General features: G+C 44.9%; 1 protein-coding gene across 1 annotated transcript in view; it reads right to left on the bottom strand.

The window, feature by feature from the left end:
• Positions 1-15,472, bottom strand: part of GLS2 (glutaminase 2) — a 105,767-nt gene extending 90,295 nt beyond the window's left edge. Inside the window, exon 1 of the mRNA XM_030196701.1 lies at positions 15,142-15,472. Within this exon, the coding sequence (XP_030052561.1) occupies positions 15,142-15,392 (251 nt within the window). The 5' untranslated portion in view covers positions 15,393-15,472. The remainder of the gene's footprint in view (positions 1-15,141) is intronic.
• Between the last annotated feature and the right edge of the window lie 500 nt (positions 15,473-15,972).

Below are 15,972 nucleotides of genomic sequence, written 5' to 3'. Positions count from 1 at the left end.
AGTTATGGACAGAAGTACACATGGTAGGGGGGAGGGAGATGGTAGAATGCTTCAAAAACAGTTTTGGGTTGGTTTTTTTTTTTGGGGGGGGGGGGGAGTGGTTTATGTTTATGCTCAGGGCTTAATTTCTGGGGGAATGGCCTAGAACACAGTTCACCACATTTTTCAGACTCTAGAGCAACAGGGGTATTCTGCTCCAGCTCCTTCCTTCCAGGCAGACTACCTGGAAGACGGAGTGAGGGTGTGGACCTGGAGCAAAGAAGAGGACACTTATTCTACTCCCTAATCTAGCCCTGCTTCTGTTGCTTCTGTCCAATGGTCAAATTCCCAGCCAGCCTACTTCTGCCCCTACCTGCACAGTTCCACTTCCTTTTTGTCTACAAATTAAGCCCTGTTTATGCTTATTAAATTTTGATATACTGGGGGGTGGTGGGGGCAGGCCTCTGCAGCACATATAGGATGGTAGCCTGAAGTGGTAGCTCCTGCGGAGAATGGCTTAAATCAGTTTTAATCATCCAGTTAAGGCTTCTTCCTTTGTTGATCTCTGGTTCAATAGGTTTCATTTTGATTTATAGACCGCCTGGTCCTTGGAAAGAAATCAGGCAGTCATCAATTGACTTTTTGTCTCAGCATAGTGTTAGTACTGATTCTTTATTGTTGATGGGTGATGTAAATCTCCATTTGGAGGATAGGATTAATCTGGAGACTGTTGACCTTTCTATAATATCCTCTTATTCACTTTTGTTATTTTCTTCTCATCCTACCCATGAGAAGGGACATGCTTTGGATTTGTTATCAGTTCATACAGGCCCTTTGGCACATTTAGGCATTAACAACTTAGTCTGGAAACAAGTCCCTTGGTCAGACCATTTCCTAGCAGAATTCACTATGTCTTTTGCATTACCTTCTAATTTTATAGACGGTAGTGATAGAAGAAATGTTGACCCTGCTTTGTTTTGGGATGCAAGAGTCATATTGTACAGCGCTCTATATGCCAGAACAAGTTTAAATTTTATATGGGATGATATTGGTAACCAATTATATTTCATCACAAGAGGAGTCATGGGATCGTATCTTTTAGCATGAGATATCAATCTACTGTGGTATTTTGCATAGATTGAAGACGTTAAGTACATAACATGGAACTCCCAAATAAACAATATTGCAGTTGTCCAATCTTGACATGATTAATGCATAAAGCACAATTTTCTGTGATGATTCATCTAGATAGAAACTTTTTTATTAGTAGAAGACTGAGGGGCTCATTTTCAAAGACCTTAGACTTACAAAGTTCCACAGGTTACTATGAGGCGTATTTTCAAAGCACTAGACTTACAAAGTCTAAGTGCCCCAAAACATTTTCACCATGGCTAAAATTTGTGGGCCAAAAGATAGATTACGATCGATGTTCACTCTTAAGGTATTTAAACTGATCTACTAAAACTATAGGAGATGTACTTATGGGAGTGAAAGAGAGAAAAGAGGTCTGTCCCGAGAGCAAAGATGCTACCGAATTTGATGGATTTTTAAAAAAACTCAAGTGAGTTTTCAGAGAGACAGCCAATAACAGCATGAAAGCAATGTTGGATTTTTGTGAAATCAGTATTTAGTAGATTAAAAAAAAAAAACAGATGTCATCAGCATAAAAATATGCAAGTATTCCGCAGTTCTGAACCACTGTAATAATGGATATATTGTGCTCCAAGTCTATAATCTAAAGTCTCAGATAATTTTGGTTTGCTCATTTTCTACGTTTCAATTTTGTGGCCTCAGCAATTTGCTGTGACAGGCAAATAATACTTTCGACAGATATTCCAGTGTATCATGGCCACTGCTTTGTTGTGTTTTTCCATGGCGTCGTCTTGGCGTCCTTCCTTCAGCCATTGCCACATTTTAGATTTATTGACTTTTCCTTCAGTGTCTTTTATATACTGTCCGTGGAGTGGTTTATGTTGGTGCCACTCTTCTCTTCGATTTTTTTACTTGTACCTATCTGTACACTTGCTTGGCTTCTTTAAGTAAGCTTTGTGATTTACTACCTGTGGAGGGGCATTTTCGATATGACATCTTAAGTCCACATTTGAATGTTTTGCTAAAAATGTCCAAAATTCAAGTGGGGAATATAGCCATTTTCAAAACAGAGAAAGGTCTTTTTTTTTTTTTTTTAAATAGCTATTTGCTAGATGTTTTTGTGCTGCATGTTGTTTGTCGTTTTGGTCCATTTTCAGAATAAAAACGTCCAAGTGAAAAAAACGCACAAAATTAAGCCATTGAGATGTAGGAGGAGCCAGCATTCTTAATAGACTGGCCACATGGACATCCCAGGAGAGCAATGGGGCACCCTAGGGGGGCACTGAAGTGAACTTCAAATAAATGCTCTCAGGTACACATTGCACCATTGCTCCCATCTCTTGTCTGCTGAGCCCCCCCAAAACCTACTACCCCCAACTGCACATCACTACAATAGCCCTTAGGGGTGAAGGAGGAATCTCTATGTGGGTACAGTTTCTGGTGAGTTTTGGAGGGCTCATAGTTTCCACCACAAGTGTAAGAGATAGGGGGTCCACCTGTCTGCAGTGCACTGCACCCACCACTTGACTACTCCAGGGACCTGCAAGCTGCTCTAATGGACCCAAGTATAACATCTGAGGCTGGCATAGAGGCAGTGGCGTACCAGGGGGGGGCGGTGGGGGCGGTCCACCCCGGGTGCATGCCGCTGGGGGGGGGTGCCGCGCGCCTGCCGGCTCTTCGTTTTCATGCTCCCTTTGCACCAGAACAGGTTACTTCCTGTTCCGGGGCAGAGGGAGCATGAAAACGAAGAGCCGGCAGGCGCGCGGCACCCCCCCCCAGCGGCGTGCACCCGGCGGGGGGGGGGTTCTTTCGCGGGGGATCGGGAGTTCTTTGGCCGGGGGGGCGAGGCGCATCAGCGATCCGCCCAGGGTGTCAGCCCCCTCTAGGAACGCCACTGTATAGAGGCTGGTAAATAATTTTTTTAATTACATTTTTGGGGATGGGAGGGGGTTTAGTGATTACTGAAGGAGTAAGGGGAGGTCACCCCTGATTCCCTCCAGTGATCATCTGGTCATTTAGGGTACTTTTTTGTGGTTTATCCGTTAATAAAACAGGTCTAGACCAAAACGTCCAACGTATAGCTCTGGATGTTTTTGTTTTGTTCCATTATGGCAGAAAAACGTCCATGTTAGTAACTCAATAACCTGGTCCCGGCGCACAGGAGCAGGAGAGAGACAGACTGAGGGAGGAGCAGGTGCAGTAAGGTAGGAGAAGGCGGCGGTGGCCCAAATGGCTGGGGGCTGCAGCACCCTGCCCCGGGCCTGGCTCTGTCTCTTGGCGGCCCTGCTTTAGGGTCACAACCCAGTCGGGTTTTCAAGACTGCCACAATGAATATGTATGAAGTTGATTTGCATGTACTGCTTCCATTGTATTCAATGGATCTCTTATGCATATGCATTCTGAAAATCTTGAAAAACTGAGTTGTGGTGGCCCTCGAGGACTGTGGTTGCCCACCCCTGGACTAGTCCCTTGCTGACCTTACTAGAGGGCACAGAAATGCCTTCAATGTCAACCATTTTTTTCCACAATTACGGTGGCACATTTGGCTAATCCAAATCCTATGCAATATCTTTACTGACTATTCAGATGATACGTAGTAGCAATATGAAGCTCTATTGAAAATCAAATTATCCATGCACCGTAGATTTTAAATTTTTGGAAAGGTCTTTCCAGTCTCAGCATGATTGACAGTAGAATCATGACGAATCACCTGATCCACTTCACTGCCAACTGTCAGTTCTATTTTCCACTGACTTGTTGCTTTCTGTACAAAGTTTGATTTTTTTTTCACTCACTGCATTTATTTCCAGGCATTTCAAAACCCAGTTGTGTGGCAATTAGTCAATAGCCTTCTTGTAATCAATTTGAGTTACATTCAAGTTCATTTTTCATCGTTTGCAGTTTTCCAGGATCATTTTATCAAACAGAAGAGGATCTTTTGTGCCTCTGATGCTTCAATGGTTTCCTTTTTGTTCCAGTAGATGCAAATTGTTTCCCCCTTCCCTCCCAAGTGGTCCTGGACTGTGTCTACTATTATTCATGTCAGCAGTTTGAATATTAGTGGCAGACAGGTTACTGGCCTGTAGTTGTTTGGGACTGTCCCTTTTCTGGGTCTTTTTGGAGGCAGGTCTTCCCAGTTGCCAACAAGTCTTCAGTTTGGCCTCCTTGCAGTATCCTTGGATGTAAATATAGTAACATAGTAAATGACAGAACATTAAAAAAAAACTGTATGGTCCATCCAGTCTGTCCAACAAGATAAACTCATTTTACATGGTATGTGATACCTTATATGTATACTCGAGTTTGATTTGTCCTTGCCATTTTCAGGATACAGACCACAGAAGTCTGCCCAGCACTGTTCTTGTACTACAAGTTCTGAAGCTGTCGAAGCCCCTTAAAATTTATACTCCAGCCCATCCATATCTATTCAGGCATGGTCAGGGCACAGACAGTAGAAGTCCGCCCAGAACTGGTTTTGCTTCCCAATTACTAGCATTGCCACCCAATCTCCGCTAAGATTCCACAGAACCATTCCTTCTAAACAGGATTCCTTTGTGTTTATCCCACGCATGTTTGAATTCCATTACTGTTTTCATCTCCACCTCCTCCCGCAGGAGGCCATTCCACGTATCTACCACCCTTTCCGTGAAAAAAATACTTCCTGATATTACTCCTGAGTCTGCCCCCCTTCAACCTCAATTCATGTCCTCTAGTTCTACCGCCTTCCCGTCTCCGGAAAAGGTTTGTTTGCAGATTAATACCTTTCAAATATTTGAACGTCTGTATCATGTCACCCCTGTTTCTCCTTTCCTCCAAGGTATACATGTTTGAGCCAGAAACCAGGCAGCTGTCAAGAACTAGACAATCAGCACCTGGAAAATATCTTCTTTGCTCTTTTTTTTTTTTCCAGCTAATCTTGATATTATTACTACTAGTCCTTCTGTGGGTTTTCCAGCCACTTTAGTTTCCACTTTTAAACCATGCAACTTCCTGGTTACAATCTTTGTTGTCCCATAGGTTCTTCCAAAAGTGAACTGTTTCTTCTTTGTCAGGCTTTTAACAGTTTCTGTTAGCTTCTCCACTAATGGTTGGATAGAAGTGTCTCTGATTTGACTGGAGCAGTTGGTTCTGCCTGTACTGGATGATTCTGGCATCAAATCCTTCAATATTATATTGTCATGTGTGGAATATCCCATGCCAACTGGTTAATTCCATTCATCTGGGCCCTAGTTAGGGACCTGGAAATCAGAGATATTGGCACAAAGTGTATGCAGTTCAAAGGAGGGTAACTTTCAGCAAAATTGATGGAGGTTATGTCTTTTACATTTCAAATTTCCAAGTTTTTCAGGAGTCCAATCAGTATTTGGTCCAAGAGCTCCAATCACAATTAGTATTAAAATCAATGTTCTGCTTCAGAGACTTTTCACTTCAATTTGTAAATCATGGGATTTTGATATTTTTTCCAGCTGTTTTTCATCAATTATACTATTATCAGGTATTGCCACATCTATTAGTCCTACATTTTTCTTTTCTAAGACCCTTAAGTCAGGAGTGTTGTACTTCAAGTGTCTGTCAGTTTGTATTTTAAAAGTGTCACAAGTAGGGTTACCATATTTGCCCTAAGGAAAAAGAGGACACATGCCCCGCCCCCTCACACCCCCACCCCCTTCACGTTGACACTCCCAAAGAAAGCCAGATTCCCTTTCTCCCCCCCCCCCCCCCATGTATATCCAGTCCCCAATTTTCCAGCCTTCCTCCACCCACGATGCCATTCATTCACTACCACTCCCCTCCTGTACGTTACTGTAGTGCCCTTGTGGTCTAGTGACCTCTTTGGGGCTGAGAGTTCAAGCAGTGACTTTGCAAGACTTCTGCAGAAGTCTCACGAGGCTGCCGCTATAATTCTTGGCAGCCATTTTGAAGCAGCACTGAGAGCAAGTCTGCAGCCATGCCAGGCAGGAAAGAGGGGGCTCTTTCCTGCCTCAAAGAGGTCACCAGACTACCAGGGCATTACAATAAGGTACAGGAGGAGAGGGGAGGATAGGACAACCTAAGGCCCACCTGCCTATCCACCAGCCTGCCCGTTCCTCCGTAAATCTGGACAAACGGGCAGGCTGGCAAACCCTGCCCAGATACCCGGTCGTGTCCCCAAAAAGAGGACATACATATGGTAACCCTAGTCACAAGATCTTGACCTATTCATTTTCTATAGCCTTTTCAATGGTTTGACCCCAATAGTTGACAGTTGTTTGCTGCAGGTACAACTATATTTTTTTTGCACATTTTCACCATTTATAGTCAGAGCTTGGGCTTTTTTGCTACAGGCACTAATCAGATGGTCAACCATTTCGTCTCTGGCTTTATTATTTTTTGCAGACAGTTACTGTCTAAATAGAAAAATAAGGACTTCCTGCAGGTTAGAGCGGTGTGCTTTGTGCTGTATAGCAGGGAGTCAGCCTCAAATCCTGTATAAAGGGACTTGATTTGCATTTATCACATTGAGCATCTCAGCCACCTTACTTTGCTTTTTTTTTTTTGGCTATTTTAGCTTCTTGCCCTTCCCTAGTGCTGACATCACAGCTTTGGCTTGCTCCAGTTGCTTCCCCTGCCCAAGTCCAGATGTTGCTGATGTGAGCAGAATCTGCACAATATGGGGGATTCGTATCAGCCACTTGGCCCCTTTACAGACATGATTAGGTGAGAACCAAGGGCAAAACAGGAAGGATTAAATCTCCTGTTTAAAAGCAGCTTTTTCACAATAAGAAAAATAAAACTGTTTACTGGAAATGTTTCTAAGTCCCTAGCAGAGGTGACTGAGCCCTTTGGGCACCTTCTTATTAGCTATTAAATCACAGCTAGGTAGGATCACCCAGGAGATAGGAGGGTTCTAAGCACCACGCAGCAGAAAGTCTTCAGTGCTTTCTGACGACAGCAGCGTTTCCCAAGTCCAGTCCTGGGGTACCCCCTTGCCAGTCAGGTTTTCAGGATATCCACAATAAATATGCATTAACCTAATTTGCATACACGGCCTCCATTATAAGCAAATATCTTTCATGCATATTAATTGTGGATATCCTGAAAACCTGACTGGAAAGGGGTACTCCAGGACCGGACTTGGGGAAACACTGGCCTACAGGATTTCTCAAAAGGGCAGAACTGCACAAATTGGAATGGAAATAAAAAGCCAAATTCAGGCTTTCAGATAGAGAGTTGATATCTAGAACCATCTCTGTAGGTGATGAGCACCCTCAATATACAGCAAGCTCCTTTCACTGTGTTCAGGGTGGGCCCATTTCCATTTGTACTATGTTTGGCATTCTCAATCATTTTAAAATGTTGGGGCCTACGTCTAGAACCTCCAAGATACAGCAAAAAGCACCAAGAGCCTTCAGAGACGGGACACAGTTCTTTATTGGTGAAAATCAATGTTCCAATGAGGACCCAACACATCAAGGAATGAAGGGACCTTATGATCTTGATGAATCGAGTAACTACTCACTAACCAGACAGATCATTTCCCTATTCTACAGGGAAGAAGCTTGACAATTGAACAGAGTTGACCCCTGACGCAGGCGCTGTGCGCCGAAACACGGCCCGTGTCGGGTCTTCATTGGAACATTGATTTTCACCAAGAGCTGTGTCCCGTCTCTGAAGGCTCTTGGTGCTTTTTGCTGTGTTTTGTACTTTGAACCCTCTCTGGACTGTTACATAGAACCTCCAAGATAGCATTCTCAGGAGGGCCAGCTTAACCATCAGACAGAATAATGCCGTCAACTAGGGCAGCAGATTTTGGGGAACAGCAAAGAGCAGATATAATCAATGACAAATTATAAGGCCTCACAAACTCATGCCCTTATGCGCAGAACCAAACGCGGGCGCTAGAGGCCATTAGCACCCGACTAGCATCCGCATTAGTGAGCGCAGAGGCTCTAGCACGGGAGATGAGTATGCCAAAGATTAGCACAAATAGCATGCTAATGTAGTCAAATGCATGTTAATGAGCACATTCCCTATTCCCTTCCAATGCTCAGAGAACAGCTTACAAAACAAAGGCGTCCTTACCACTGTAAAACTAACATTAGGGTGTTTGAAGAGAGGAGTTCTCATGATTCTCTCTTTAAAAATCTGCCTCTTATATAATTTGGAAGCAGAAGGAAGCCCATGCAAGCCGTTAAGTGCTGGTAGTGAGAAACGAATGTGTGGGAGTCAGAGCAAACCCAAAAATGAAAGCACACATTGGCATCTGTTTTCTGCACCTTTAAATATAAACATTTCAAAAACTTTTTTGTACTTACAACGCTTATGTCACAAAATGCCTAGCTACCCACCTGGGGTTACCCCACGGATATTTACAGAGTCTATCCCCAGCACAGCTTAGGTCCGCTTACACCTGCCGCTTGTGCTCTACACTAGCACCCTCTTCCCACCGACTGGATCCCAACCACCTCTGGGCGAGTCTCATGCTCTCAAATTATCCCCGGTGATTTCTAGGTTACTGGAGCCACACTCCCAGCAGTCCCACAGTTCTCAGAAAGCACTCACAGACCCAACACAGAAACCACCAGGATTCTTTATCAGTCCAGACAGGCCGAGTCAACAAACTAAACAGGTTTATTGTCACACTGGAACAATGAACAAAAAAAAAAAGTGCAATCAACAAACAATAACAGGTAACTGAAATATGGATCAATTATAACATTAACTAGACATTTGCTTACTTCCTAGAAAGTACCCGGGGGAGAGCAGGACATGTAATTCACAGAGTCTCAGCAAAGAGATCCATCTCTCTTTTCTCCTGGGCTAAGACTGAAGCAACAGCCAGCAACAACTGCTGGGTAATTTCAAACTCAAGACAAATCAGAACCCAGTCAACAAGTTTTAAAAGTATACTGCTCTCAGTATTGAAGATTCACTTCTTCACTAAGTGAAACTAGAAGAGGGCATGCACTTTCTAAAACAGCTTTAACATAAAACATGCACCACCTGCTGACCAAACTAGAGAAATGCACTTCAAGAGTTAATAAAGGCAATTTTACAGGTTTAAAACACACAGTTTTGTCACAGCTTATATTTACAAGGTGCAGAAAACAGGCACTAATGTGTGCTTCTCGTTCGGGTTTGCCAGGTGCATGCATACAGGAGCTGAGCTTACTGCAAAACTCTTCAGTGCATGCACCAAGCACATCCCCACACCTTGCTTTTGTTTTTAGAGCGCACATATAATTTGAATATCATTTCACCCTCCACTCTTATCTCTCCCTATACTCCTCCCCGGAAACTCCATTCATTGGGTAAATCTTTCTTATCTGTACCCTTCTCCTCCACTGTCAACTCCAGACTCCGTTCCTTTTATCTCGCTACACCATATGCCTAGAATAGGCTTCCTGAGCCAGTATGTCAAGCTCCATCTCTGGCCGTCATCAAATCTAGGCTAAAAGCTCACCTTTTTGATGCTGCTTTTAACTTCTATTCACTTGTTCAGTACCCATGTCTGTTTTACAATTCCCACCTTGCCATTCCCGTATCCCTTATTTGTCCGTCTTGATTAGGTCCAGGGGCGTAGCCAGACAACAGATTTTGGGTGGGCCTGGACAAGAAGTGGGTGGGCACCAAGTGTTCTCCCTTCCCCCCCCCCCCCCCCCCCCCCCCACACCATGAAAAAAATATCTCAGCTGGCAGGAAAACACTTCTTTCCACCTTGGCAGTCTGCAGCATGCTTACGCCGAAAACTGAGCATGTGCAGGTGCCAGTATCATGGAGAGTAGCATTTTCGTTACCATCAGGGGGAAGTCTTCAGCTGGCAGAGCTTGGGATCCCCACTAGCTACTGCTAAACACGTGCTACTGATGGGTGGGCCTGAGCCTTAAATGGGTGGGCCCCCCCCCCCAGGCCCACCTGTGGCTACGCCACTGATTAGATCATAAGCTCCGTCGAGCAGGGACTGTCTCTTACATGTTCAGTGTACAGCACTGCTGCATATGTAAGTAGTGGCAGCAGTAGTATTTCCTTTGAACACTGGCAAGCTAGGTTTCAGTGCTGTTGGCTTACTGTGGCAGTTCTGAGCATCGGCCTGTTGAACTATCAGTGTGTACTTTTACACTTTCAAGTATTTTTACAGGTATGATAGGAGAAAAAAATTTGACCTGTGGTTTGGAGATGGAGGCATAGCATTCTAGCAGTGCTATATTTGTTTCAGGGGCTGGAGCCTGTGGTAAATACCCAGTGTACCTGAATGTAACTCAACTTGAGCTACTTCTGAAAAGGTGTGAGGAACATCTAAATAAATAAATGTACATGCTGGGAGAAACACTCCAATCTCGGGTGAGTTTGTACAGTGTCCAGATTGACAGGAGATGTGATATGCAACTGTGACTAGGGAGTGATAAACATAAATGGTAACAATAGTTAAAAATCTGCAAATATTGGTTTTGGTTGAATGTTTGTGCTGAGCATGTACATTGGGAAAAAAAAGGACAGCATCCTTACAGGGAAGCTCCTGCATGAGAATTAGCAGGAGTCCTAGAAACAGCTAAATTTGGCTGAAAGCTCAAGCAGTAGATTCAAAAAGGAGTTTTTGCTGGAGGGGGGCAGAGAACTGAGGAGAAAGTTGCTTTCTGTTTATGCTCCTGCGGGAAACCCTTTTAGGTAGAAAGGTATATATTTCAGGAGTTGTTGTGTCGCTGTTCAGATGTGTTTGGTGTGGAAACAGGAATTCTGATTTTGGTTTCCTTTTGCCAACAAAAATGTGTGTGCAGTGTTGAAAGGAAGAAGGTGAAAGAGAAACCAAAAGTACTGGTTTCTTAGTGAGACACCCCCTTTGACTTATCAGTGAGGGATCAAATATTGAAATCTGGTGACTGGAAACCAAAGGGGCCTTTTTACCAAAGCTTAGCATGTGTTAAGCGCTATGTGTCCCATAAGTATAAAATAGGGCATGCAGTGTTTAGTGTAAGCTAAGTTTTAATAAAAGGGCTCCAGAGTCTGTTCTGACTGCTGTTGAAATCTGTGAAGCTGTATACAGATGCTCTGAATACTGCAACCCTCTGATACACTGTGTTTGAACATAAGTTAACTGTGGCTGGCTAAGAAGCTGGTTTTCTTCCTCACCAGAAAAGAAATGAGTTTGATCAACTGAATGAATGACTTTGAAAAGCTTGTCACAGAGCAAAAACTCACAATAAAAACTTTTCAAGAAGCTTTGAGGAAGTTCACCACCGAATGACAAGGAGTACAAAGACCACAGCAGTGGAAAGAGTAAATTATTTGCTTCAGTGTTTATTGAGGAGGGTGTCAGGGAGCTACTTGTGCCAGAAATGGAATAGAACGCTGACAATTCAGAGAAACTGAAACAAGTCTAAGCGAACCTGGATGACGTGATAGACAAATTGGCAAACTAAAGAATAGCAAATTGCTTGGAAAAGATGGTACATACCTCAATGAAACTGCAGACCTACAACTGCTAATTAAACTCTGGAATTCGTTGCCAGACAATGTAGTAAAAGCAGTTAGCTTAGCAGGGTTTAAAATAGGTTTGGATAGCTTCCTAAAAGAAAAGTCCATAAGCTATTATTAAAATGGACTTGGGAAAATCTACTGCTTATTTCAAAGAAAAGAAGCATAGAATGTTTTGGGATCTTGTCAGGTATTTGTATCCTAGATTGGCCGCTGTTGTAAACAGGATGCTGGGCTTGATAGACCTTCAGGATGTCCCAGTATGCGGTACTTATGTTCTTATTATGCTATGTTTTTTTAAAGTTCACAATTAGTTTCAATTTAAGCACAAATCAACATTGCCAAATGGTGTAACCCCCACCTCACCCCACCCTCCCCCTACAACCACAGCAAAACTCCACCCAAATTAGTTCAGTAACCCCATATGATGACAAAGAGGAGGCCAAATGGCAGAAAAGGCATCAAAGCGACCAGCTCGTTCTGCTGCTATCGCCTCATATCAGTATATCAAACATACAGAGTTCCACCAAAAGGTAACATTCAGTACAGATGCATTCTTCCAATACCTCAAAATTTCTTGAGAAACAACTGCTACCATAAGCCTATAAAGTTGACCACTGCATGGAAAGTTTCTCAAAAAGTCTGCTGGAGGCCCAAATAAAAGGCCCACATACAGGGATGCCAAGAGACAAAGCCAGGCCCGAGGCAAACCACTCCCCGTGCACCCCCCTGGCCTATACGCACCTCCGGGGCCCCCCACCATAGTCATCCCCGGGCCTGTGCACGCTCCCTGGACCTGCTTGTTTGTATCAGGGGTGTAGCCAGACCTCGATGGGAGGGGGGGCCACAGCCCAAGGTGGGGGGGGGTCACATTTTGGCCCGCCTCCCTGCTGCTGCCCTTCCGCTACCACCTCTGCCCTACCGTCACTTCTGCCTCGCCGCCGCTGCTCCCCTCGCTACCACTCCCCCTCTCCAGAAGGTACCTTAGCTAGCGGGGGTCCCCAACCCCCGAAAGCTAAACCATTTGTCCCACGATGGTCTTATATTGCTGGCGCCCTGTCCTACTTTCAGCACCGGGCACCAGCAATGTAAGAACAGCATGGGACAGATGCCTTACCTGGTGGGGGTTTGGGACCCCCATCAGCCAAACCGTGGGCCTCGGAGTCAGTTTGAGGGGGCCCAGGCCCCCTGTAGCTACGCCACTGCCAAAGATTCGCACAAATAGCATGCTAATGCAGTCAAATAGGTGTATTGAGGTTACTTCCTATTCCCTCCCAATGCTCAGAGAATAGCACACAAAACAAAGCCACCTCACTACTGAAAGAAATAACGCCAGCTCAGAGCAGGCATTAGGGCAGTGGTTCCCAAACCTGGTCCTGGAGGCACCCCAGCCAGCCAAGTTTTCAGGATATTCGCAATAAATACTCATGAGAGAGATTTGCATGCAGTGAAGGCAGTGCATGCAAATCTGTCTAATGAATATTCATTGTGGATATCCTAAAAACCTGACTGGCTGGGGTGCCTCCAGGACCAGGTTTGGGAACCACTGCATCAGGGTGTTTGAAGAGAGGATTTCTCATGATTCTCTCTTTAAAATCTGCCTCTTTTTATATAATTTGGAAGCAGAAGGAAGCTCATGCAAGCCCATAAGTGCTGAGAGTCAGAGCAAACCCAAAAGTGAAAGCACGCATTGGCACCCGTTTCCTGTTTTTAAATATAAGTATTCCCAGTAAAATAATAATAATTTTAAAAATTGAAACACTTATATTTTAAAGGCACAGAAAACATGCGCTCAGGAGCTGAGCTTAACACCAAATTCTTCCGCGCATGCGCCAAGCACTCCCCCCCCCCCCCCCCCCCCCCGCTTTTGCTTTTTATTTATTTATTTATTTAGATTTTAAAGCATGTATATAATTTGACTATCATTTCCTTTGAGCATTGGCGAGCTAGGTTTCTGCGCTGTTCCACTGCAGGAGTTCTGATCATCGGCCCACAACATAGAACATCTCATCCTATGGAAGCTATGCAAGCGCTGTAACATTACTGTGCCAGGAAAACACTGTGAAGAATTAAGATGGGATTACTTGGGACATATGGGACATACCCACAACCATCGCTAAGCAGCTTGATAGAGGAAAACTGGACCCTTTGGTAAAAGGAGAAAACCACCAGATCAGCATTGTTAATAGAATTGTCCGTATCAAGTGATCCTTCTGTTAAACACAAGGAGAAAGAAGATTCTGGACTGGCTGCAAGATGCCAACTGAAACTTAACAAAATATGGCAGAAATTGTCTTAATTGTACAGAAGAAAAACACCTACTAAACACAATGGTACATAATCCATCTTTTGATCCCTAGAAGAAGGTTTGTTTCTGCACAATGCAAGTATTGATATTAGCAGTTAATCTAATAGACTCTGAGATTGTACCCAACGTATCCCAGTTTAGGAGTGACATTCACTGATGTCATGGCATTGCAAAATCTGCTCATTTAGGAGACACTGTCCCATGAAAACCAAACCTGGGCCTCTGTGTGTGTCTGTGCACTGTCCGTAGAATGGGCTGGATTGAGTGCCCCACCTGAGCAGTGGCATAGCCACGGGTGGGCCTGGGTGGGCCAGAGCCCGCCCACTTAGGGCTCAGGCCCACCCAACAGTAGCACATGTTTAGCGGTAGCTGGTGGCGATCCCAAGCTCTGTCAGCTGAAGACTCCCCTGATAGTAACAAAATTCTACTCTCCACGATACCGGCACCTGCGCATGTTCAGTTTTCAGCTCATGCCTTCTGCAGACTGACAAGGTGGAAAGAAGCATTTTCCTGCCAGCTGAGATATCTTTTGGTGGTGGGGGGGGGGGGGGGGAGAACATTTGGTGCCCACCCACTTCTTGCCTAGGCCCACCCAAAATCTGAGTAACAGTATTTTTGCAGCACAGTTACATCTCTTTATGCTCAACCCTGAAGACGCCAATATTAATAGTAAAAAATACTCAGTCTGTTGCCATGTCTGGCTAGCTGTAACTAGTGACAATGTACATTGCTGAGTGCATGTGTTTATCGACTGTATTCCAAAAGATGGTATCTTTCTGGAATGTCGAAATGTTTAGCAAAGAGACGCCCCCCCATATAAACTGAACAGACTCCACCCCGCGCTATCATGATGTTCCCATTAAGAATCAAAAATAAATACTCCCCTCCCCTCCATACACCACCTCAGCCAGACACCTGGCACTCAGGAAATCATTGCTTCTATCCTAAAAGTGACAATCTGTTGGGTAATCTGGATTATGAACTGCAAATAAAGCGGCAGCCAGAAAACAGCATCTGTCTCGCTCCAGTTGTCTAACGCACACTGATCGTTGCTTCTTGAGGTGTCAAGTCTAATCCCAAAAATATATACATTCAGGTACTGAAGCGCTATAAGTATTTATTAAGGGACTGACCACCGCTACTCAACTTAGTCAAAAGTGCCTCCTCGAATGTACAAAATGATTTTTAATAAAGAGCTCACATGGCTCCACAAAGCAGTGAATAGATATATCTTTGTCTCTCTCTCTCTCTTGATGTGATGCTTTAAAGAACATACAGCTTTTCAGACAGACATTAACCAAAATCCTTACTGCTCCGTCCTCTGGTGAGGGTCGCTGTCAAGTTCACCTGATTCTCCAAGTCTGTCCTGCCTGCTCTGGGTCTCAGTTCTGCCCGAGCTGATGATGCCTCTGCTCGCCTGGTACTGGTTATCCCACCTCCTGCGGGTGCACCACCACTCTCTCCGGGCTAGGAGCTGGCCCCTTCTCCTGCTGCACCTCCAACCGGCTCCCGCCACCAGCTCCAAGAGCCCCGGCACATGCATAGTCCTAAAAACGAGCATGACTCGCACCGCAGACCCCCAGTGCTGACAGTCCCACCTGCTCTCGGCTTCGATCCCTTTAAAGAGCTGCCGGTGGCTACCCGGTGTCAACTTCACCTATTAACACGCTGTGGGGGCGGGACTAGCTCTCCTCGCCCCACGAATCCTTAGGGAGTCAATCCGCAACGAGAAGGGGCGGGGCCAGGAAGCAGCGAGCGAATGGGAATCCGGGAGCGGGGCTGAAGAGCAGGTTTCTCGTCCCCTCTACGCACGTGTTAGCAGGGGCTCGCTCTTCGGCTGCTTGCTGGATAGATGGGTCTGGCGCTGGCAGCTTGGTTTCTTGTGGATTAGATACCCAGGGCTTTTGGCATTTATTGGTAAGGTGGGCATGGATTCTACTTCGCATCGGTCTCTGCCGTGGCTGATAGTCCAACGTGGATTTATTCTACTTTTTTCCCCTCCATTTCTACTTAACCTTCTCCCCCCACCGCCTCTACGTTTTTGCGAGGGAGTGTGCCTTCTTATCTCTTGCATGACATATGTGTTGGTTTGGCAGATCAACCACGTTGCGCAGCATCCGAGCGATGTGGTGCAACCAACC

The sequence above is a fragment of the Microcaecilia unicolor genome, chromosome 3, assembly GCF_901765095.1.
Source record: "Microcaecilia unicolor chromosome 3, aMicUni1.1, whole genome shotgun sequence".
Lineage (NCBI taxonomy): Eukaryota > Metazoa > Chordata > Amphibia > Gymnophiona > Siphonopidae > Microcaecilia > Microcaecilia unicolor.
Note: the sequence above shows the minus strand (reverse complement) of the source record. Positions and strands in the feature narration are given on the sequence as shown.